The sequence below is a fragment of the Clarias gariepinus genome, chromosome 10 (genome assembly GCF_024256425.1).
Source record: "Clarias gariepinus isolate MV-2021 ecotype Netherlands chromosome 10, CGAR_prim_01v2, whole genome shotgun sequence".
Taxonomy (NCBI): Eukaryota; Metazoa; Chordata; class Actinopteri; order Siluriformes; family Clariidae; genus Clarias; species Clarias gariepinus.
The window spans coordinates 16,283,318-16,308,577 of record NC_071109.1 but is presented as its reverse complement, the minus strand read 5'-3'; the positions used below and the strand labels follow the sequence as shown (position 1 = coordinate 16,308,577).

The following is a 25,260-nucleotide window of genomic DNA, read 5'->3' as shown; positions in this document are numbered from 1 at the left end:
GTCTAAATAATGTATTACATTTTTGAAAAAATAACCAAATAACTGAGTACTTCAGTGGCAGACCTAACACGTTAAATTACTCGTTACATTAAAAAAAGTAATCCAAGTACAAAGTAACGCTTTACACCCAACACTATAAGGGAGTTTGACAGACGAGAATACCTAAAGATTGAAATTGGCACTGTAAAGCCTGAAGGTATGATTGTGAAGACTGAATGTAAATCTTTTACAGAGCTGAGGATGCAGCAGCCTGAAAGTAAGTACAGTTTAAGGGTGCTGTATGAGGTTGTCATATAGTTGTTTATTATTTAGTTAGATATCATCCACCTGAAGCACAACATTGGGACAACACTGTTTTTTAAAGTTAAGATTGTACATATTATTGCTTATTATAATATTGCTCATAATTTAGGCATTTAAACAGTGAAGGTACGTCTCACAGCTGTATAGTGAAGGTGTATGCAGCATCTTAAGGCATTTTATGGATTTCAGTTGAAAGATAAAAATCATTATACAACATATAGTTCCAACCAAGGAGAGCCATTCAGTGAGTGGGGATAATAGACAGTAACAGCACTAGAAAGTAAAACCATAACGGCGTGGGTCTCACTAGGGGCGGAGCTGCACAAAAATACTCTGCACTAGCTGGCTGCTACCCCGCAGAGTTCTGAACAGGCAGAGGCGCAGCCACAGACACACTGTTGCCAAGCAACGCGCCATAAGGCAATCAGCCTGGACACAACACAGGCGGCTGTATATTAAAGGGTCCTGATAAGGCAAGGTATCTAACTAAGAATATGTAGAGACAAGCCAGCTAATAATAAGGATAATGTGAATTAGGTATGACATAGTGTACTGTGATGTACAGTGATTTGCCTGCATGACTGCTGTTGGTGTCATTTTTTTCTCTTCATTAAAGTTGTGTGAGTAATCACATCATCCTTTAAAATATTTTACATTATGAACATCATGACTGATTTAAACATTTAATACTGTCTGACTGTGTTGTATACAGTTAAAGAAGAGCAATGTTATATCTTTGCACTACCCAATGTCACCCAGAGGAGCACATGTTACACTTTGACTCTCTCCTTATGGTTTCTTTCATTTGTCACCTCAGGGAGCTTTCTCTTGACAATGGTTTTTTCTTGTTTCCACTGCAGCTATATATACAATATGCATATGAATCAAGGTGTTTTTTTGGTGATATACAAGCTTTTTGTGCTGATGTCTGTTGTTAAAAACCATATAAATCCATTTTAATCTTCATTCACACAGCTGTTACCTAAATGTTATAACTGCCATGCACTGTAAGAAAAAGTATTTAGTTTATTTTTTTAGTAGACCTTACCAGTGTGCTTAAATGAGTGCATCTCAAATTAATCTATCAACGAAAAGTTTATTTATTTCAGTAATTAAATAGGGGCAGTGGTGGCTCAGAGGGCTAAGGTTTTTCACCGAGTTACCGACCTGAAGATCGGCAGTTCAATCCCCAGCTCCACCAGGTTGCCACTGTTGGGCCCTTGAGCAAGGCCCTTAACCCTATCTGCTCCAGGGGCGCTGTATCATGGCTGACCCTGCGCTCTGACCCCAGTTACGCTGGGATATGCGAAGAAGGAATTTCACTGTGCTGTAATGTATATGTGACAAATAAAGGCTTAACTTAACTTCAAATTCAAAAAGTGAAATGTATATAGATTCACTACACACAGACTTATATATAACGAGTATTCATTTTAATTTTGACAATCAGGGGTTACAGCTATTGAAAACCCAAAATCTCAAATGTTGGACTACTAAAAAGTATAAACATACAGCACTCAATACTGTACACTGGACCTCAAGCAACTTGGATTCTGTGCCTCACTACTCTTCCTTCAGACTCTGGGACCTTGATTTCCAAATGATATGCAACATTTGCTTACATTAAATAGTCATTTTTGTCCACAGCCCATGTAAGATGCCCTTTATGTTGTCTTTGGCTCAATAGTGGCTTGACACAAGGAATGCAACAGTTGTATCCATGTCCTGAATACGTCTGTGCATGCTGGCTCTTGAAGCACTGAAACCAGCTGCAGTCCACTCTGTTATGCCCCAGTCTAGATCATGCTGTAACAGGAATGAAAAAGAAAAGAAAAAAAGGGGACGAGACCAAAATTGCGTTTGCTTAGTGTTCATTTTACAAAAGTGCGTGAGCAAATCCAAAAAAGATGACTGAGCTTTAGAAGCCGACAAGGCCAAAACAATAAACAGAATTCCCTCTACCTTGTCCCAAAGTAAAACAACTAACCTGCACCAAAAGTAAAGAAACGGAAATACAAAATACTTCCCTTACTCCCTTACTAACCACAAACCAAGAAAAAACAAGGTGCAAACAAAATGGCGTTGACTGCCTACTAAACCACTGAGTGCAGAATTATATACAAATATATACAAAACATATTTACAATCAAGCAACCAAAACAAAGAAGGGCATACACAAAAACCTAGTCAGAATCGTAGCAAAAGTCATCCAATAAACAGTAAGCAAATACATGGTCTGTAGTATTGCGGTCTGAAAGGCCTAAATAGGCCTCTGGTTACCCAATCACCAGGCAGAAATCAACAAAGGACAGGCAGGTCTCCAACCAATAGATTTCAGGCAAGGGTACACTGAAGAGGGTGGGACCTGGAACAACAAGGGAAGACACCTTTATCCCACCAACAGCAGAGACATAGCGGAGCATAATGTCCAAAGCATAACCAGAGACAAAATAACGAAAATCCAATATTGTAACAACTCCTTGTGAATCTCCTCCAAATTCGTGAATGGGCTTCATTTTACAATCCTCTCAAAGTTGCGGTTATCCTTGTTGCTTGAGCACCTTTTTCTACCACATTATTTATCTTTTATTTAACCTTATGTGTCATTAATGTGCTTGAATACAGCACTCTGTGAATAGCATACTAAACAAGACTGAGACAACATTTAAAGGCTCAGGAAACCTTTGTTGAAAACCTCAGGTGTTTTGGGTTAATTAGCTGATAAGAGTGTACCATGAGTACATGAGTAGAGTACATGAGTGAGTGCCCAATATTGAACTTTTGCACAATATTAAAATTTTCTGTGATACAAAATTTTGCGGTTTCATTAGCTGTAAGCCATATTTATCATTTCAATAAAAAAATATAAACACTTGAAATGTGTAATAAATCTATATATATTTACTTTTTTAATTTTTTAATTACTGAAATAAATGTAACTTTTTGATGATATTCTAATTTATTGATTTGCACTTGTATAATATGATGATATTACAATTTTCCTATGATTTTCACCATTTAGTTTTCTTAATTTATCCATCTTCTCTTTTTCATGGTTACTAGCCAAAAGATGACTCAGAGGCCAATGGGTCAGCTCTCTCCTCTCTGTCGTCACCAGCATCAGTGTTGCACCAGGGGGATCCACTAAGCAAAGAGACTATAGACACTGAGGCTACAGGTTAGACTAGTTAAAACAAGAAACAGGCAAAATATTCCCATGCAATGTATTTCTATTTCTAATTGTGTTAGTCGTTGGTATAGAAGTGGTATAGAAATAATCAAGATTATGTTTAGTTGAAATTGAAGGTCAATGCTCTACAGGTGAAGAACTGGAGATAGAGCAGGACACAGTGTTACAGCTACAACAGGTGATTGAGCAGCTGAGGAATGTCTTCCCATCTAAACCAGGCCAGTGAGGTGGCTCACAGGTTAGTGGGTAGTTGAAATATGGCTTAAGTTACCACATGCTTATTAGTAATTATTATTATTATTATTTGCCTATTAGTATGTTGACATGTGTGTATATACACTCACCTAAATGAATATTAGGAACACCTGTTAAATTTTTTCATTAATGCAATTATCTAATCAACCAATCACATGGGAGTTGCTTCAATGCATTTAGGGGTGTGGTCCTGGTCAAGACAATCTTCTGAAATCCAAACTGAATGTCAGAATGGGAAAGAAAGGTGATTTAAGCAATTTTGAGCGTGGCATGGTTGTTGGTGCCAGACGGGCCGGTCTGAGTATCTGCTCAGTTACTGGGATTTTCACGCACAACCATTTCTAGGGTTTACAAAGAATGTTGTGAAAAGCGAAAAACATCCAGTATGCGGCAGTTCTGTGGGCGAAAAATGCCTTGTTGATGCTAGAGGTCAGAGGAGAATGGGCCGACTGATTCAAGCTGATAGAAGAGGAACTTTGACTGAAATAACCACTTGTTACAACCGAGGTATGCAGCAAAGCATTTGTAAAGCTACAACATGCACAACCTTGAGCCGGATGGGCTACAACAGCAGAAGACCCCACCGGGTACCACTCATCTCCACTACAAATAGGAAAAAGAGTCTACAATTTGCACAAGCTCATTGGACAGTTGAAGACTGGAAAAATGTTGCCTGGTCTGATAAGTCTTGATTTCTGTTAAACCATTCAAATGGTAGAGTCAGAATTTGCCGTAAACAGAATGAGAACATGGATCCATCATGGCTTGTTACCACTGTGTAGACTGGTGGTGGTGGTGTAATGGTGTGGGGTTTCGGCTCCTATTGTCTGCCACTCACTGTAACATCCTCTTGAGGTTCTAGTTAAATTGCTCAACCTGGCACTTGGTTTTTGGACAGTAAACACAAAGTTCAGAGTTGTTTCATCTGCAACAGACATTAATACTGATGAGTACATTGATTCATGAGTAGTTCCTTTGGCAGTACCATGTGATGGAAGAGCAGCTTAAGCTTCCTTGCAATGCTCCTAAAGGTGATTATTGGAGCAGAATGGCTTCTGGGTACCATGTTGCAATTCACCAAGATATATTCATGTACTTGCGCTGACTTGGGACCAGGCCAATTAAATCCAAACCAATCTGCTCGAACGGCTCAACCTTTGATGGGTAGAGGGATAGGCGGAGTTAGGCCCGGCTTCATGGGAGCAATTTTTTGTCACACAGGACACCTCTTACAGAAATTTCTCACCTTAGCATCTAGTACTGGCCAATGGAACAGATCCCGGATTTCAAATATGTTTCTGCTTTGTGACAATGACAATTATTAAAAGCGCTATACAAATAAATTTCTGGTGACCCTTTAGAAGATGTGTGTTGCCCTCTTGCACTACCTGCTGAGACAAGAAAGCGGATCATTAGAGCAAGAGTTTAGCTCACTTTCAGCCTCAGCCACCTCACTTTCCTCGTGGGTTTGGGACATCCACACATGACAGGGTGGTGTGTGTTCCTTCTGTCGCTGTCGGCAGGGCATGGGACACTTTTTTTTCTTTGTCTCTTATCCACTTTTTGAACATTGCCTAGTAAAAAAGGAACAGGTAGATTAGGCTTCGTTGTGTATGCATGTTTTCCCTGTTCGTTTTTTCAATGGTAATGCTGGTACCTCCAATGCACACAGGTGATCAAGAGAGGCCCACACACCGGGGAATGACTGAGGGGTAAGCGAGAGTAAAGGTAGTAAAGGAGCTCCCCCAATGCTGACCATTTTGGCCCAGAACCCTCGCTCCAAATTCTGGTAGCTATTTTGGATTTGTCAGCCATTTTTCCTGACAAAGCTGCCAGATCACAATGTCCATCAGTTGCTGAAATGTTTCTGGTGTACTCTGTAGCCATGAAGGAGGGGACCCTGTACTGCTTTGCTCAGTGCTAAAAGACTCTTTTGCCTCTGGTGTGAGTGCCACTTGCCAGTACCCCTTTGTTTTAGTCTAACGTGAAGATAAAGCGGGCTTTTCCCAGACGCTCAGTAGGGTCATCATGGGTCAGTCAAGGTGAAGGCATCATAGTCAGTAGTAGCATTCAGTCGTACTATGCCTGTATGACTGCCTAAAGGCATCATAGTCAGCAGGCAGCAGGCATCTAACCATCCTTTAGTGAAGCATAAACCTGAAACTTAACGATCACCTGACAGCTTTTTTTTTATTTCAATAACTATGTCTTAGAATAGACAACACATGTCATTAGGTGAATGTCCCCTAAATGTAAAAAAGTTCACTTTTATTAAAGTTTGCATGTCAGAAGCAATATTCAATAACAGTGGAAAAGATTTTACTGCATTTCAGAAAAGTCAAATTATTAATCTGCATCAAGGATTAACCATCCAATATAATATTAACTTTGTAAGGATAGTGATCAACCACGCATCTTACAGAAGACTTGTGGTCCATGACTGTGATCAAGTTGGCATTATAAAAAAAAAAAAAAAAAACAGTAGCTTTCAATATGAAATGAAGTCAGCTGAATGGACTAAATGACCAGTTCATCTCATCAATACATTTTTCTTTCTGATGGCAATTGCATATTTCGGGATGGCAGTGACAAAATTCACTGGACTCAAAGTGCAAGATTGGGTTCTGGGAGCATGAAGAGTCAATTTAATTGGCTTAATTAAATTAGTACATACTGTCAGTTTTCAGAATTCAACACAGCTATATAAATACATATGCATATACATACACATCAGAGCTGTATAAAGGCATTTTGGTAAAAATAATCAGAAAACAATGACATTTAGAATAGAGTATGTTAAAAAAAATTGAAAATGAGTGGTAATGGTTTAAAGGGGTTGTTTTAGCTTTAGTAACCTACATGCATGTTAAAATATCTTTATTCTTTTGTACTTTCTAGATTGTATATTCCTCACCTAACCTGGACTGGGTCCAGAACAACCAAGGCAGAAAACACGAGATTTGTACAGCAGATTTTGAGGACACATTTTCTGATCTCCAGCTGAAGCTCCACAAAGAAAGCTGCAACATGTCTAAGTGATTCTCTAAATTCTTGTGGTTCAAGGCCAACACCTGATCACTGTGTTAACAAGCTACTTATAGTAGCAGCAGGTGTCAATGGCATTTCTAGTACAGCACAATGACCTCACCATCAACGACATACAAAGAAGAGTGTAACTTATATTCCAATGCCAGGTACTTTGCTTTCTTTGTTTCCTTTATTTAAACTGGTCACTATTTTCTGTTAATTTCTTGTTCACATAACACTAAAATTGAAACACACACATGTATGCAAGCTGTCCAGGTCATGGATAACATCTGCTGTCTAGAACAAGTGGGAGCTATGGCTTTTTCCCATATAGGTTTAAAATTTTAATATAAAATACCACCTGTGTTCTGACATCTCCCCTTCGCCCATTTATGCTAGGTTTCACTAAAGGGTGTCACAAGTCTTGGAGAGTATGCATATTGTGCAGCAAGATACTGTATTATACTTGTTAGCATTAAGCCTAGGAAAATGAAAAGATATTGGTAAACAAAACACAGAGAAGAAAAAGAAAAGACAGCTAGAATTGACTCACAGACAAAAGCAAATAGCAGGTAGCATTTTACACAGGGCTTCAGAAGCATCATTTGAGTTCCTGTGATATCAAAATCCTAAAAAGCCGCATGCCACCAGATTGCAAAGTTTGTTGGTGGCCCCCAGTTGGAAAATAAAGACAGTCCCATTTCAGTCTCTTTAGCTATTCAACTGTACGAGACCACAACTGTGGAAGACACATCTGTGCTCTTTGTTTACATACAGTACATTAATGACAATTATTTGAAACAGGACTTTCTTGTGTCAACCACTCTGAAAGCAACAAATAGTGGCATATATATTTTTACAGTGATTGGCACATACTTTGAATCCAACAATCTACCATATGAGAAACTTGTGGCTTGCTGCACTGATAGGGTGTATCAGTAATAATTGATAATAAAAAAAAAGGTATTTAACAGCTAAATTAAACTTTTATTATAAGATTGCAATAAACCAAAAATAACATTATAAAGGCAGTTAATGTTTAATAACCTATTTGTGTTAATCATATTTACATATTTCAAGCTTAAACTAATATTGTTTGGTTGGCAGATAATTTTTAAAAAACTTTAAAATAAAACTTATATAAAATAGTAAAATTCCTTTGGTAAAACCAGTCAGATTGGTAAATTATTGTAGTGTCTGCGCAATATTTAACAAGTAACAGGTTGTTGTTGTTTTTTTTTCAAAAAATAAATGAAGAAATTCACTCACAAACACCAACTGTGTTGAGTGTAAATGATGATCACTGTTTGTCAAAATATTTATATGTGCATTACTTGAATTAACATTGCACAAATTATATCACTACAGTTTGCATTTTAAATATTTATTAATTACCAATGCTGTACTTACCACATTGAGATGGTGTTCAACGTGCCATTGTATGTTGCACTTCAGGGAAAGCTCTCAGTGGGTATGCTACTGGCCAGAAGAAATGTATAGTGGGCGAGAAGCAGATGCACTATCCACCTAGCCATATCTACTCCCAATGCTGTGGATTTAAGGTCTCTACTGTGCAGACCAGCTTTAAATTTGCACAAACTCAAAGATGGCAACTATAATTTTGACCAAAAAAGCTTAAAAACCTCACAATAGAATTAATTGATGTCATATTTCCTGATGATATATACATTTATTGGTCATATACATTCATCGCACACAATATCGATAGTTCATTTTGCTAATGCTGAGGAGTAGCAGTGGGTTATGTATCCTTTTGCTTGAAAATTGAATTTATTGGGAGCCACTGGCATAGAAGAAACTTCTACACCTTAGCTCCAGCAGTCTGATTTTTTCAAAAAGAGCAAATATAATGCATATCAAAAAATGTTAATATTGTAAAAAAGTCAATGTTCTTTTGTAATTTAATTTAAAAGTAAAATTCTCATGTATTCTATATTCATTACATGTAAAGTAAAATATTTCAAGCCTTATATTTTTTACATTTTGATCATTACAGCTTATGGCTTGTGAAATAAAATCCAAAAAATCCAGACTATTATATTGTTACCTAAGATCATAAAAAATTGATTTTTATTTAAATAAATAAAAAGAAAATTCTAGAAATGTATTTATGCCTAAAATACTTTCATGATTCCATAAATCACAATGGACCAACACCAGCAGATTACATGGCACCCCGAATCATTACCAAGTGTGTAAACAATGAATTTTAGGCAACGTGTATTATGCGCCTCTCCTTAAAATAAAATATTCTAATATTTTGGGATATTGAGTTTTGGTTTTCTCAATCATCTCAAAGTCATTTCTTAAAGTCACAATCATCACAGCTAAGAATAGACCTGAAAGGTTTTTACATGTAATAAATCTAAAATATATGAGTTTCATTTTTAAATTAAATTATAGAAAAAAAGAAATATGTTTAAACAAAATATCAACAATTCAAGACAAGTGAATAGTTATTTACCTGTAGATGAGAATTTTAACACAATCTAACTGATTTGGGAGCAACAAGCATAGGATCACCCCTATTTTTATTATTAGCTTAAGAATGTAATACAGTATTAAGTTACCCTCAGCAATTTTGTGTGAATTGATTTCAAGAAAATAAATCTCAGATATGGACTTTTAGCACCATTTAAAATATTCCAATTCTGCTTGTGGATAATGCACCTGGAGTGCATAATACAGGATAATTGTATACGCTTAAAGGCATAGATAGGTTCCACTGATAAGGGACTTCCTTATTTAATAGATTATTGGAAGATGCTAAAAGGTTGCCGTGGTAAAATACTGCAAAAGGAGAAGGAATGAGATGACAGTTGAAAGAAACAAGTTTTCTGTTTTTTGTTTTGTTTTTATAACAGTACTGTAGAGTTTGCTACTGAGAGGAAGACAGGAGAACAGAGATTAATTTAATTTCTTTTTCATGTGAATACTGCTTCATGTGACAAAGCACTGCTTTCTAAAATTTCATTACCCGTCCTTGGACAAACATCACCCTAAAACCTGGCTTACAGAGCATGTACAGTATATAACTTTAAATCCCACTTCACTGCACTCAAGCCTTTTCATAAACAGGAAGGTTTGCATTTGACATGGACATACAGTACATTAATTGTTTGAATAAAGTTGCTAAGGGGATTGTCCTATAAGACCTGCTACTGCCAGTTGCTCTCTGGAAAAGCAGTTTGTCATTCATAAAAAAAAAGGATATGCACATAGTGTGGAGTATAATGTGAGGAGACAACTAAGAGTGTGCACCTCCTTGCCCAAAACCACTAGTCACTGCTTAGCTGGCATGACTGTTGTATTAAAATTAACAACTGCTGCATCCAGCTGGGATACCTTTTTATCGCATTAAGACTTAAAGTTAAAAAAGCATAATAATTCTAGTCTTGTTATTCATATGTCATGTGGCATATACAAGAAAAGCATATATATGAAAGGAAAATCCATAAGTCATTTAATATACTGAAGCATTCTGGCACTGGGAACACCATGCATACACAAATGTTAAAGTTTTCAGACCTGGCATAGTAGCAAAAACTTAATTTAAAAAATCTTGCTATGCATTGTTGAATTTACTGTACATATTTTTTGTCTGATTTATTTAGTATGATTATAACTTAAACCCATTTTCTTTCAAGTTTATTCATTTAATTTTATTTGTTATGTGGTGCAGATTCATGTTGATGCGTGGTTTTACATGCTACAGTATGGCTAAGATTGGCCCTGCCATTTTTATCTACACTAATGAAAATGCATTTGTTTATTAAGATAAAGACCTGTTGTTCTGCAAAACAATCTGGTTTTGTTTTGCTTAAAAAAATCTAATATCGTCTCATGCAGGTATGTAACTTCATAACTCCACTGTCAGTTTTCTCCAGTTTGTTTATACTCAATCCCTTCAAATTACCCATTGCTTAAAAAAAACTTAAAGACATTTTACATAATTTATTCTCTGTCCATTTCCCCTTTAATTAATTTATATAATACAGTTTGTGAAAAAAGTAAATAATAAACAGAAAAAAAAACTTTTAAAAAGTGAGTGGATTAATGGCTGCTTTCTACACATTGATTACAGTGAAATAAACTTGTATTTCTTATACATAATGATTTCTGTGTCTTCTTACATGACTGATGTCTATAAATAAATTTTTTAACAGTTTTTCTTTTTTTTTTCGGTTTGTTAGAATTTCTGTACACAATGTTCAGATTATGCTTTGGCTTTGGAGGATCCATCTAGACACCATCCATCAATCTAGGAACCTCTGTAGTCCAACTAGGGATCACCAATTTATTAATTTCCATTTCTACAACTGTGGTAGGACCTCCAATATTTAAGAAATAGTTTTTTTCTCTACTGTATGTGCTTGCTGTGTTATTTTCCTTTCCCGGGTTTCACGGCATTCAGATGTATCAAAGTGTTGCCTAAAACCGTAACACTGTGATAGATCACACGTAGCTTAAATATCCGTGTTCATCAGTGCCATTTGTTGAGTCTTTGTAGCCCCTGTGTTTTCAACAGTTTTTTAAACAGCCTTTTGTGGTAGATTTGTGAGTCTTCCTTGATCTGACTAATTGTATCCAACCTTAAGTATTTTTTATAACCAACATTTTCTGTGCTTGAGTATTCCTAATATTTATCTACAGGCTCAACATTCCCCTCTTTAAAAGGCAGAAAGCGTGTGTGCTCTTCATTTAAGATGTTTGTCTTCATATCTTGTGTTGCTTCATTTTCTGTATGGCTAAGTTCTTTTGTCCTTTGCTATCTTCATTTCTTGTTCTTCCTCGTAGATCTATTCTGTGACTTTTTTCTTGTCAGCCAATTGCAAATACTTTTTCTTTCCTTTCTTGGCCTGGGCCTTCTGTTCCCACTTCTCTTGGCTGTGGGCCCAGTAATTTTTGTTCTCACTTACATGCTTAGCCCGGAGATTTTCACCTAGCTTTTTTAGTTCCTGATTGACAATGGGCTTGAGCTTGGGGTCAAGGCGCTCTGCTCTAAAGAAATCCTGTCTGGCTTTGTCTTCATTGTACAGGGCTGAATAGGCACGAGCACGCTGATAGATGGCTTTTAGGTTGTCTTTGGGAGAAAAAGGAGAATGAGACAAATAGGAAGGATTAAAAAGAACACCTATGTTTAGTTCGTGTAAAATAAATAATTCAGGCAAAAAAAAAAATTATAATAACATAGGGCATCTGATACAATATTCAGTATAACAATGATTTAAACTTCCTTTGATAGAAGAACTGAAAAATGAAACATGAAATTAAGATGACAAAAAGATTGACGAAGAAAGATGATTTACCCCATATTGCCCCAGACAAATAACATTAAATTCTGACTGTAACCCCAGTTCTTTGATACCTTAAATGATATATTTCAATATAAGACATACAGTACCCCTTCGCTCAGAAGCACTATTGCATCACTCTAGACATGATGTGCGTCATAGGGGCAGAGCTTTATCTTGTAATCCACAAAGAGGTCTATCGTATTGTTGCCTTTTTACTTGGTTGCTATATTTGACTTGTACTGCAGCTTGTCTCAATGTGAGTACATGTCAGAGGTTTAGCTGTGAGTGTGAATTTACCTGGTTGATTTTTTAGTAGTTGGCTGTTGAGTCTGACCACTTCTTGGTATTTCCCAAGCTCCAAATTGCACTGGCTTAAGTTGAGGGTAAGTGGCAGGCGCACTTTTTCCAGGGATTCCCAGTCCTCTTCATTATACACTGCCTGACCAAAAAGTTGCTATTTAGATTTAAATAAGCAAATACTTAAGAGACCTTTACTTGATAATTACTATGCTGATCATCTTAGTTGGCAACAATTATTAATCATTTAACCCTAATTGATGTGGTGGGTACCTTCGTATTATTTTAATATTTGCGTTGAAAGACATATATTGTGAAGTTGCATTGTAAAATATTTACAGAAGAAATCTCAACTATGTTTAACGGTGAAGGTAGAGCATTTCCATATGGACCTTACGCTATTCCAGAGCAATAGGCATGTCAGGGTAAAAAGGGAAGTTATGCACCCATCATGCATAGTGTCCAGAGAAATATTTATTGTCTATCTATTAATGTGTGAACCTTGTTTTACCATGAAGTGTAGTTTAGTTTCTACACACAAAGAATCAGACACATTGCTAAATATACATGCACTTCCTTACAGAGTTCATTATGTTTTTGCTATATTCTTATATTTTGCTTAAATAAATTGGCTGTGGATAGAAGTAGATTCTTACCTACAGTATTAGCATTCTTACCTTGCTTTGAATATAGTCTACATACTCCAGGGCATTTTTAAATTTCTTCATGGCCACAGCAAAATGCTGCTCTTTAATATTAAACATCCCTTCATCCTGGAGCAGCATAATCATACGTAACAACTGTTGCCAATTCATATCTTCAGTGTGAGCAGCAATTTTCTGATCAACTTCTGATTTTTGCCCTTCCAATTGCCTGCTTTGTGTCTTTGTTCCTGTACTCTCACACTCCTGTTCCTTTTTAACCTTTGACTGAGAAAACTGCAAATTCTCATTCCAATTCACAGTTTTCGTCTCATCCTCATTCCTCTTTGACTTTTCAAATATGTTCCAGTATGTATGTTTATCCTTCCAGTATTTCTTCTTCATTCTTTCTGAAAGAAGCTTCAGCTCTTTCTGAACCAGCCTAGCCAGAGTTATGTCCAGGTTGGCCACCATCAAAAAGTCCCTTTTGGCTTCCTTCTCACTCCAAACAGCAGCATAAGCTTTGGCACGTTTGTAGAAAGCCTTTACACAGTCTGGCATGCAGAATGAAAAAAAGTGCATATACAGTAAAATCAAAACAAATTATAATTTTGGCAAAGAAATTATAAATAATTATAATAAACAAATGAACTTCTTTCAGTTAAATATCGTTATTTTGTAGATATACAGTAGCATTCAAAACATGAAAGAATTATACCACAGGACCTAATCCTAATCTGCCCATGATTTTCTGGTGGAATTTAATTGCACACTCATAAGGATGTTTAAATAAATGTACAAGGCCACCTGTTGAACTAAACATTTTTATGTTATCTTGATGTTCATGGAATCAAGGTGAGAGATCAGATTGTGTGCAATTGAGAGATTTCAATTGCACACTCATAATAATGTATTAAAAATTTACAGCACCATCTGTTTGCATTTTCCATTTAAATCTCAAGTTAGCATAATTTCCCTTTCTGTGGGATTGAGATAAAACAAAGCCTAAATGTTACCTTAAGCTTGGCCAAATACACATGTGAAAACCCCATTAAAATGTGTTCTGTAGTTTTTATGTGATTCGTGTGCAAACAAACAAACAGACAGACAAAAATTCCAAAAAACATATTGGTGTGTTCTACTTATCTTGTTCCCCCCAGAATATTGCAGAATACGGCAAGTATCTTTAATGTACAGACACGCAAACATTACAGTTATATTATATGTATAAAAGATGATGTATAGATGTGTCACTTTATTCCACAGGAACAGTACACACATCTTTATGGCTTTATGGCTAAGTAGGCTTCCACACAATACTCTTTTTTTAATTCCTGCTTTGATTGATCTTGTTTATCTGTATGGCCTTCATTTTCCCTACTTTTAAACACACCTTGTTCTTAGCCTCTGGTAATAGATGCTGCACCTGCTATGCAAAAAGCTAAATTTTTAAGTAGATGAATTAAAGAATTGAAGAGAGATGCAATAAGATATAATCAGAGAGAATCTGTTTAAATAGATAAGGAACATATACAACTAGTTCACATCTTACAACTAGTGTGACACTAATGAATGACCTGCTATAGTAAAGGCTCATTACAAGAGTTGGGCCCACTACAGCTACTACAATATTAGGCAGCATTATATAATATTCTGCATTCAGCAAAGCTTGTGTATGTTGGTTCAAACATGGTTAATTTATCATTGAACAACTGAAATTAACATTGTATTGGATTGTAGAAGAAAGTGCATTACTGCAGAGTTTTTGTAAAGTCACAAAAGCTTTTTGACTTTCCTCAGTTTTAAGGCTTACCTTTATGCTTCTCTATTAGTTCTGTGGTGTGCTTTATTACTTCATAGTATTCTTCTAGCTCTAGCATGCATTGGCAGTAGTTGAGCACCAAAGGAATAATAAGCTTGCTCAGCTTAATATAGTCCTCATCTCCAGGCATTTCCTGTAAAGAACACCATATAACCTCAGCTGCAGACATAAGGATGAGTAATGTTTTAGGTCTAAGGTTATTAAATAAAACACCCTAAAAGCATTTCAATTACTAAGTGTGAGAAGATGTGGTAAAGAGATTGACTTTCTCAATTTAAAACATTCCCCCACTCTTCTGTAAGATTAGGTTACGTTCAACTCTTCCATTGAGCATTAACTGCAGAAGTGGGAAATAGAAAGCACATGAACCATGACAAGCGAAAGAGTAAAAAGCCAACCAGCAGTTGTAACTTTGGCGAAGTATGTTTGTTTTAGTGCACATTGAGATCGAAGGTAATATAGTCTAGCTTTAACTAGAGCTGGAACATGGTAGCCAGCTGACTGGGAAGAGTTATATAAATTTTCTTTTACAAAAAGTGAACTGTATAGTCAATGTATTAGATAAATTTTATTTTATTGTTTTACCATTACCAGGGACAGAACATATTTGAGAAGAATTCTCAAATGTGAAATTGTAAATGTAAATAAGCTCATTTCTTAGTTTGTTCGCATTTCATGGCACAAAAGTCATGCTCTCCATTTACTTATTTCAAGAAAGAAGGCTTCATTCAGAGTAAAAAAAAATACAGAGTAAAAATTAAATACTATTAAAAAATAATAGAAATTTCAAAAATAGTAATTGTACTAACTATGGTAATTGTCTAAATAGAGTTTGTAAAAGATCCTTTAAATATTATTTTTTAAAAGAACTGTTGTTGCATGTAGAGTTTGCTAATTGGGAATCTGTCACAGAGAAATCAGCATTAAATAAAAAATGGTCACCAGATGATGTTTATATGATAAATCAAAGCTGAGGCTATCCAATTCACACTTCCTTACAGATCATCCTTTACACTGGTTGGTTCCACTTCCTTGTTCAGTATCAATTCAGAAGTGGATGTATACAGGTCCTTCTAAAAAAAATTGCATATTATGATAAAGTTCATTATTTTCTGTAATGTACTGATAAACATTATACTTTCATATATTTTAGATTCATTACACGCAACTGAAGTAGTTCAAGCCTTTTAATAATTTTAATATTAATGATTTTGGCATACAGCTCATGAAAACCCAAAATTCCTATCTCAAAAAATTAGCTTATCATGAAAAGGTTCTCTAAACGAGCTATTAACCTAATCATCTGAATCAACTAATTAACTCTAAACACCTGCAAAAGATTCCTGAGGCTTTTAAAAACTCCCAGCCTGGTTTATCACTCAAAACTGCAATCATGGGTAAGACTGCCGACCTGACTGCTGTCCAGAAGGCCATCATTGACACCCTCAAGCAAGAGGGTAAGACACAGAAAGAAATTTCTGAACGAATAAGCTGTTCCCAGAGCGCTGTATCAAGGCACCTCAGTGGGAAGTCTGTGGGAAGGAAAAAGTGTGGCAGAAAACGCTGCACAACGAGAAGAGGTGACCAGACCCTGAAGAAGATTGTGGAGAAGGACCGATTCCAGACCTTGGGGGACCTGCGGAAGCAGTGGACTGAGTCTGGAGTAGAAACATCCAGAGCCACCGTGTACAGGCGTGTGCAGGAAATGGGCTACAGGTGCCACATTCCCCAGGTCAAGCCACTTTTGAACCAGAAACAGCGGCAGAAGCGCCTGACCTGGGCTACAGAGAAGCAACACTGGACTGTTGCTCAGTGGTCCAAAGTCCTTTTTTCGGATGAAAGCAAATTTTACTGTGCTCAATTGGCCTGCCAACTCTCCTGACCTGAACCCCATGGAGAATCTGTGGGATATTGTGAAAAGAAAGTTGAGAGACGCAAGACCCAACACTCTGGATGAGCTTAAGGCCGCTATCGAAGCATCCTGGGCCTCCATAACACCTCAGCAGTGCCACAGGCTGATTGCCTCCATGCCACGCCGCATTGAAGCAGTCATTTCTGCAAAAGGATTCCCAACTAGGTATTGAGTGCATAACTGAACATAATTATTTGAAGGTTGACTTTTTTTGTATTAAAAACACTTTTCTTTTATTGGTCGGATGAAATATGCTAATTATTTGAGATAGGAATTTTGGGTTTTCATGAGCTGTATGCCAAAGTCATCAATATTAAAACAATAAAAGGCTTAAACTACTTCAGTTGTGTGTAATGAATCTAAAATATATAAAAGTCTAATGTTTATCAGTACATTACAGAAAATAATGAACTTTATCACAATATGCTAATTTTTTGAGAAGGACCTATATATATATATGTATATATATATATATATACATATATATATATATATATATATATATACATATAAATATATATATATATATATATATATGTAATTAAAAAATCTTTTAAATTATTAATTATTATTAAACCACTAATTAAAAAATCTTGGCCCTATCAGCTGTACGACTACAGACCGATATGAAACCTTCCTTTTCACATTACAGCACAGAGACTGTAGAACATGTTATAATAGAAGTTGACCTCCTATTGGCCTCTGATCAGCATTGCGTCTCTTTGCCTGTGTTACTTGACCTTAATGCAGCTTTTGGCATCATTGATCATAGTATTCTCCTTCACAGTTTAGAAAATGTAGTAGGAATTAAGAGAACAGCCCTCTCCTGGCTCAGATCCTATTTGACTTATTAGTTTGTAGAGTTAAATGGTGACTATTCTGCATGTTCTCATCCAAGTGAAGTTTGTAAAGTACCTCTTTATATACTTCCTCTGGGCAACATAATTCGTAAGCATGGTATTAGTTTCCACTGTTATGCTGAAGACATCAAGTTATATCTCTCAGCAAAGCCAGATGAGAAAATAAAGTTAAGCAATGTGTGAAGATGTGTGATTAAGAGACTGGATGCTAATTAATCTTCTTCTACTTACAGTAATCCTGACAAAACACTGGTACAATTACTGGTACTAGGACCACATGCAGCTAAAAGCAAGCAGTCTGATAACACAGTAACTCTAGATGGTCTTTCTGTTTCATCAAGTACAACATTAAAAGACCTTGGGGTGATTATAGATTAATAACAGCCTGCAATGAGCAATCTTTCATCTAAAGCTCATGTAGATAATATTACAAGGAGAGAATTCTTTTATCTCAGAAATATTACCAAGATAAGGAATATATTGTAACTAAACTATGCAGAAAAATTAGTTAATGCTTTCATCACCTCTAGGTTGGATTATTGTAATGCCTCAAAAATTGAAATTTTGCATTGATTTTAAAATACTACTGCTGACCTATAAAGCACCAAATGGTCTCACGCCACAGTACCTGTGCAGCACTTTGAGCACTTTACCAAACTAATCCTTTAAGAAGTGATTTACAATTACTTTAAGAAACAAATTCTAAGTTATTTCACCACCTTAACTTTTATTGTTTTAACTGTGTTCTTTAGCCACATTAAGCTTGGATTTTTGAGATATATGCTTTGTGTTTGCTTTGTGAGCAGTATGTAGAATACTGCACCTGCTGGTTGTCCCATCCAATCTAAATAATAATCAAATATCCAAAGACTAAAGCTCTTAACATAGAATAAGGGAAATATGAAATATGGTTCATGAAGGTACAAGAATGCAGATGCTACACAAGTCTAGTTATGCTCAATCTTTGCATTTGTGTGTCAACTTTAAAATTCTGATGCGTGGAGTATAAGCTGAAGTCTCAGCGTTGCCACTAAGGTACAACAGCATGAAACAACATACTGTAAGAAAGCTGACCTCTCCTTCGTACTTGCCTTTGGAAATGGTTAGAGCGGCAGTTCTTTTTGTTGGCATTTAGTCCAAAATTAAAATTTTGTATGCTGATATAAGTGTCTCAAGGGGAAGTGAGGCCGACCAACATTAAGGATGAGAAAAGTATATTCAATTCAATTTATTTGTTTAGCACTTTTAACAATTGTCATTGTCGCAAAGCAACTTTACACAATCGAAAGAAAGATTTGAAAAGTATAGAATATAAAGTTCTAGGGGAAAAATTTTGCAATTTCCTTTTTTTTTTTTTTTCATAGTAGTAGCTTTAATTCATTGTCCAAACATCACCTGGTGAGAATTTAGAACTACAGTAAATGCGGATGTCTCGATGTCATATTACCAGTTAACAAACACTGTCTGCGCTAAATTTTGCCAGTGTAACTTTAAACACTGGATCAGACATATATGTACTTTCGTTCAAACATTGTCTTGTGGGCATTTTCAATTAAATGATAATGTATTGGTGGCATACTGTAGATGCATGTCAGACATTAGTAATAGGAGCCAAATATGCCATTCTGAGGCCTAGCTAAAGCCATATCTGTCTACATATGATTTTATGTAGAAAACAGTGAATCACAAAAAAATACTTTTTACTGAAGTAAAATAGGTTTTTACAGACTTGTCATGACTTTTTTTTTACCGAATTAAAATTGGTTTTTACAGACTTATTTGTCATGATCCACATCTGAGCTGTGATCAAATGTACACATTATTTGTTTACAAATGAGCAATAGTCTTCTGATGTTTAGGGCTCACTCCAAACCAGAAACCTAAGGTGGCTATGCTACCTTTTGACTCGGTTAGTTAGGTTATTAAAGCTAGACTTTCTAGAGTCCCAGCTAGCAGAGTTTCACAGCACATTTACCCATGTCATCCGGTTTAAGACTTCATTATCTAAATATAAATAATAAAATAAATTTATATTTTCACAAGTCCTCATGGTCTCATGGTCTCATGGATCTCATGGTCACCTTACCCTTGATTGGACAGTGCGTAACAGTAACACGGCCTCCTTGTATTTCTCAGATGCTTCATGGTAGCATTTCTCCCGCACAAGACTGTTGCCTTGGCGGTGAAGGATAGGGACAAGCTGCATCTTCTCATCCTTCTCCATGAGCCAAGACTCACGAAAGTAGGAGAATGGCTCACCTACCTAAGCAAGAACAGACAGGGCAGAGGCAACAGACAATGGGGAAAAAGAAAGAGAAAGCATGAGAGTAACAATGCCTGTTGTGCTTAGTTAAATATTGGAAACAGCTTTTCTCTCCAGTGTTTTTTGCATGATTGCCTAATATTCTGCTGTGCTTGTCCTTGAATAGTTTGTGCATCAGAAAGAAATCTGTTGTGGGTAAAGGAACAACTTGCACCTCTAGGTTGTAACTTTAAAGTGTGTGTACATGTGTGCATGTTTGTTTGGAATCTTACCGAGATAAGCTCCATGATGAACATTAGAGGCTGTGGCTCCCTCATCAGATCATCAAGCTCAGGAAAGCCTGTGGAATGGTACGTGTATACATTGCCCATACCACACATATGCTTCTGGCCTTCCAGTGGATCTTTGCCCTGTGCAGCCAAACGCATCCCTTTAGCAACCAGGGGATAAAGACCCGTGTGCTGTGTAAGATATATAAAAAAAAAATTGGTATTTTAACATAACAATCAATGTTTTCTCTGTCTTTAACCATATGTGTCTAGAAATAGGTAGAGAACAGAAAATATTTTAGAAAGTTAAGGGGACCATAGTAATTCATTTACAATGAAACATGCAATGTAGGATGGACAGAAAGATAAAAAGTTAAAAGGTTGGTTTGCTTGGAGTTTCTGCACTTACAATAGCATCACACCAGAACTCTGCCACCTCACCAACCCTCATAGAAGTTAACAGCACCTCCCACAACTCCATCTTGAACATTTTCCCCACAAAAATCTCTGTAGGCTGCTTGTTTCTGCGACTGTCATCGATCACTGTCCTCTCAAAATTGTCCAGTAGTGTCTGGAAATGAAACACCAACTTTGTGCAATAGGAGAAAGACAGAAAGGGGAACAGTTTTGATTAGGACAGACAAGTAAGCATGTTGTTTCTCAGCCTTATTGTTCCCACACTGTATTCTTAAACTGATCGCATCAATACATATTTTTGGTCCAGTAAAGCCCCCTCTGAAATGACTCATTTTAATTTGTTGTCTGTCTAAACTGTGTAGAGATTGAGGTACCTTGACAGAATAAGAGCACACAGGAGATTGATGTAAGCAATGTCATGAGCAATGCTTGAGTAAATGCATAAAAAAATTTTCAAACCTGAGGCCAGATAGCTGAACCAAGCGAAAAAAAAAAAGAACAACGCCTTTTATAGATAGCAACTAAGATAACTGAGACAGAAACTCAAGTTTTTTGTGATTATTGATTTATGAGCAAAGGGAATTGTGCCACTAAATAAAACCTAAGCAGCAATTTAATTCTCCAGTAAAAATATCTGCAATAACGTTAGCTGTAATACATGAACTCATCCAAAGAAAAATTCTCATAAAAGGCATTTATTGCTAGTGTTTTCTTTAATCAAGATGATGTCCTACCTTAGTACCGTTTGGAAAATGGGGTAGAGGACCCTGTCCACCATACAGAATAGTCTTTTTCACCCCAGGATGGTTAAATAAATCTGTTTTCTCCATTTTTAGATTATTTTAAACTGACTCTGAAAAGCACCTAATGTGAGAGTCTGAAGAAGTGTGCTGTAGGTGTCTTTGCGAAGTCCCCTGCACTCTGGTAATTAGCATTCAGGGAATAAAACAAGCCAAAAAAAAAGCAAGCTGCCTTCTGACAGATGGCTAGATTAGCTGGTCAAGCATAGGCACTATAATCTGCCTAAGATAATCCTCTAAGATTTAACTGTAATCCTCAGGAACAAGTAGAGGCCCGGATGACCAAAAGCTTGAACTCAGAATTCAGGAGGTTAATTTCTTTTTAAATGACAAAAATTCTACAAAATTAACTGTAAAATTTAATTTGTATGTTTATCATTAAGTAACAACAGAAAAACAGAATCACAGAAAAATCTATAAAGGTAACTTCGGATGGTTATGTTTGTAATGAGGATGCTGTCAAAATGTTTATGCTTATTAGTTCATAGTTGTACACTTTATTATGTCCTTGTCAGTGTACAATTCAAAATTAACACCTGAAAAACAAATGGAAATTGGCACTGCAGTGGAGTCAGCTAACTGTTGTAGTGTTAAATAAAATTGCTATTGCTTTTACTGACAACCACTTACACTCTGCACTGTCCCTTTATATTCCAATAATGTAATTATGTGTTATGTATGATGAAGTTATGTGATAAATCAGCCATAACATCACCACCACCACCAGATGAGCTGAACGACATTGATCACTACAAATTACTTACATACACTACAAATTACATACATACATGCAAATTGGTGACTACTTGCACGCAGACTCGTTACATACTTCCGCTTTGAAGTAATAGGACTCACTGAGTTCCAGTTTGTCGGCCATTGTTTTGGAGTTTGGAGGAAATGTTCAGAAAAAATGTGTTGATAGATTTCAGAGACAGCAGAAGGTATACAACGTAAATTGTTGTGTTCCGCTGTGTACATCTTCTGCGAAGTTCAACGGAACTTTAAATGTGGACCTTAGAAAACTGTGGCTTGTGAACATACGCCAAGACGATTTTTGTCCTACAAGCAATTCTAAGGTTTGCAGTAAACATTTTAGCAGTGATCAGATTATTGAACCGCAAACACCAGAGGCACGAAAAAAGTTAGTAACTGGCGCTGTACCAGTGCTTTTTTTATCTGGAATGATTACGCCGTTAAAGCATCGTGGTCCAGTGAGTGGTATCTGTTGAACCCATACCCATGGATGTAACAATGTATCATGATTACTGTACCACTCCTAAGCCTTCATTATTAGACCTGGCATGTGCTAAAATAGAAAAACTTTCTAATGAAGTAGAGGAGCTGAAAAAACACCTACAAGAGCTACATGTTCAGCATGACTGTACATTTACAGAACACAGTACAGGGTAGTATTTACAATGTGTAATCTATATATACTACTCATAAGACTCTTGTCTGTTACAGGGCTGCTCTCTATCACTTTACAAGCTCTATTTGGGTCATTGACGGATAAGACTTTTTAATAGGCCAATTTTAAAATACCAAAAATATGGATATGTTTGGCCATTTTCTAAACATTTGGAATGTAGTGTACACATGCCTTTATAAAGAAAAGTAAAAAAAATTGACATTTTAATGTTTTTACACTTATTTTATGTAAATATGTGTTATGAATGATGGTCATGTGATAAACCAGCCATAACATTACCACCACCACCAGATGAGCTGAACGACACTGATCACTACAAATTACTTACATACACTACAAATTACATACATACATGCAAATTGGTGACTACTTGCACTTGCTATGCAGACTCGTTACATACTTCCGCTTTAAAGTAATAGGGCTCACTGAGTTCCAGTTTGTTGGCCATTGTTTTGGAGTTTGGAGGAAATGTTTGCAGTAAACATTTTAGCAGTGATCAGATTATTGAACCGCAAACACCAGAGGCACGTAAAAAGTTAGTAACTGGCGCTTTACCAGTGCTTTTTGCCTGGAATGATTACGGCCGTATACCGGAACTGACTGAGCCCTATTGAAAAGAACGCGGAAGTAGGTGTGCAAGTAGCGCATTTAATTTGTATAACAGGTTTAACAATAGATATTGTCACAAAGCAGCTTTACAGAATAAAAAGAAAATTATGGAAATGTATATAAAATGTGAGAAATGTATATGAATTAAAATGATCAAATTGTTCCTGATGAGCAAGCTGAGCGCAACGGTGGCAAGGAAAAACTCCCTGAGATGGCAAGAAGAAGAAACCTTAAGAGTAACCAGACTCAAGAAGGAACCCATCCTCATTTGGATGTTAACGGATAGCAGAAATTGTTTGAAACTCATACTGTGTGTAAGGCTGCTGGAATTTTTAAACAGAAGACATGTTTAATATGGAGTCCAGTTCAACTTTGAACTTGGAGGCTCATGTACAAAACTGTAGAAAATTCCAGTTCTGAATTATTAAACGACTTCAGTCACAACTGCTCAAAGTACAGCTGTCTGCATTAGCCGAGGCCAGGAGGATGCAGGATGACTCAGACAGGTGAAGAGGGCAGAGGGGGTCTGATTTTTTTTTTCCCATTCAGATAAAATTGCAATTCAGAAAAAAAAAAACTATTCTGACAAGTTTTATTTTTTTCCTGTTCACGAATTTAGCTTTTTGGCACTGTTATACTACCGTAGATATAATTTCTTAGGCCAAAAAAGTGGTATCGGTTGCTGAAAAAAATAAATCTATCTTTCTGCACTGCAAAACGGAAAAACAGTTATTCACAAGGTTTATGATCAATTACACACACATAATTTCACACACTAACAGAAACACTGCTTTCTGACAGAGAGAGACTCTGGATCTTTAACAAGGAACCTGTGTCTAATGAAACTTGCTCTTGCTTATACACGCTAAGACGGACTTACTCCCTTAAACAGATTCATCCCTGCTACAGCCTGTTTCTCTTCCTGGAGGCCGTTGTTGACTGTACAGTTAGTTAAGAACTGACTACGCTTGGACACAAAAAAATTAATTTACGGATGTTGTCTATACAAGTGACGCATGCGCACTGAGACTGAGCATGGAAAAAGATTACCCACAATCCTGCAGCGAGTGAGAAAGAGATAAGAAACGATTGGCTTAGTTGTGATCATGTGACGCTCAGCAAAGCACATGTGTACCACTCGTCTATCAAGCCCTTGCTCGTTTATAATTTATTTAAAAACTTTGCACGCCTTGCAAACACTTACAGACCAAGTTACTTGCAATCCAAGGTTCCACTAGATATTCTTTATACTGTATATCAGTTTACACACATACAGTATATCATAAATACACTCAGAAAATTTATATATACAGACATATGAGATGTGACATGTATTATTTTGTGTATGTATGACAGGTAATAAGGCATAAGTGGCTTAATGGTGTATTGTAGTTTAGCATTGTCATGGTTGTGCAAAGAAGCTGGATGGAAGCAGGTCAAAAAGTTGAAGGGCTGAGTCCCAGGCCCTGGAATTTGGTGATCAGCGTAGTGGGTATGAATGTAAAAAGCAGAGTAAAATCAATTAATAGCATTCTTACATGTTATTATCCACCTCTGAAAAAAGAAATGAGGTTAAACCTTGGATTTGTGCATAGATCAGTCCATGATCATGCTTGTAATCCAAAGCAATTGTTTATCAAAGTGAATTATTCACATAAAAAAATATGGAAACTCATAATTCTTTTCACAACCTAAAAATATTAACATAAAAATTTATACAAATAAATTAAAAATTAAAACAAATTAACTGTGTAAGATTAGAGAGAAGAGTCTCTGTTGGCTCATTGGATCTGTTTTTTTTTTGTGCAACTTTAACAAGGAATATCTTTGACACTTTTGAGGATTTCG

General features: G+C 36.3%; 2 protein-coding genes across 3 annotated transcripts in view; one reads left to right on the top strand and one right to left on the bottom strand.

Moving 5' to 3' along the window:
- drp2 (dystrophin related protein 2) overlaps positions 1–8,048 on the top strand; it is a 205,699-nt gene extending 197,651 nt beyond the window's left edge. Inside the window, exons 21-23 of the mRNA XM_053506582.1 lie at positions 3,367–3,481; positions 3,625–3,731; positions 6,647–8,048. Coding sequence (XP_053362557.1) covers positions 3,367–3,481; positions 3,625–3,719 — 210 coding nt within the window. The 3' untranslated portion in view covers positions 3,720–3,731; positions 6,647–8,048. The remainder of the gene's footprint in view (positions 1–3,366; positions 3,482–3,624; positions 3,732–6,646) is intronic.
- Positions 8,049–9,629: 1,581 nt separating this feature from the next.
- On the bottom strand, positions 9,630–24,369 carry LOC128532327 (aryl-hydrocarbon-interacting protein-like 1). Of its 2 annotated transcripts, none has more exons than XM_053506584.1 (8): positions 24,293–24,369; positions 20,567–20,746; positions 20,161–20,349; positions 19,712–19,888; positions 14,845–14,986; positions 13,068–13,585; positions 12,391–12,532; positions 9,630–11,879 (listed from the first exon to the last, which is right to left on the bottom strand). In XM_053506584.1, exons 1-8 carry the CDS (start codon positions 24,308–24,310, stop codon positions 11,596–11,598), a joined length of 1,650 nt encoding a protein of 549 aa, XP_053362559.1. In that variant the 5' UTR covers positions 24,311–24,369; the 3' UTR covers positions 9,630–11,595. The 2 variants fall into 2 exon arrangements, with proteins under 2 accessions (XP_053362559.1, XP_053362558.1); XM_053506583.1 differs by lacking the exon at positions 24,293–24,369 and adding an exon at positions 21,309–21,475.
- Between the last annotated feature and the right edge of the window lie 891 nt (positions 24,370–25,260).

Coding starts and splice junctions, on each gene's coding strand:
- LOC128532327 (XM_053506583.1), bottom strand. CDS start 21,404: ATGGAGAAAACAGATTTATTTAACCATCCTGGGGTGAAAAAGACTATT. Junction 20,747..21,308: donor ATTTTCCAAACGGTACTAAG/GTAGGACATCAT, acceptor TATTGCACAAAG/TTGGTGTTTCATTTCCAGAC. Junction 14,987..19,711: donor TACGCACTGTCCAATCAAGG/GTAAGGTGACCA, acceptor TGTTCTTTACAG/GAAATGCCTGGAGATGAGGA.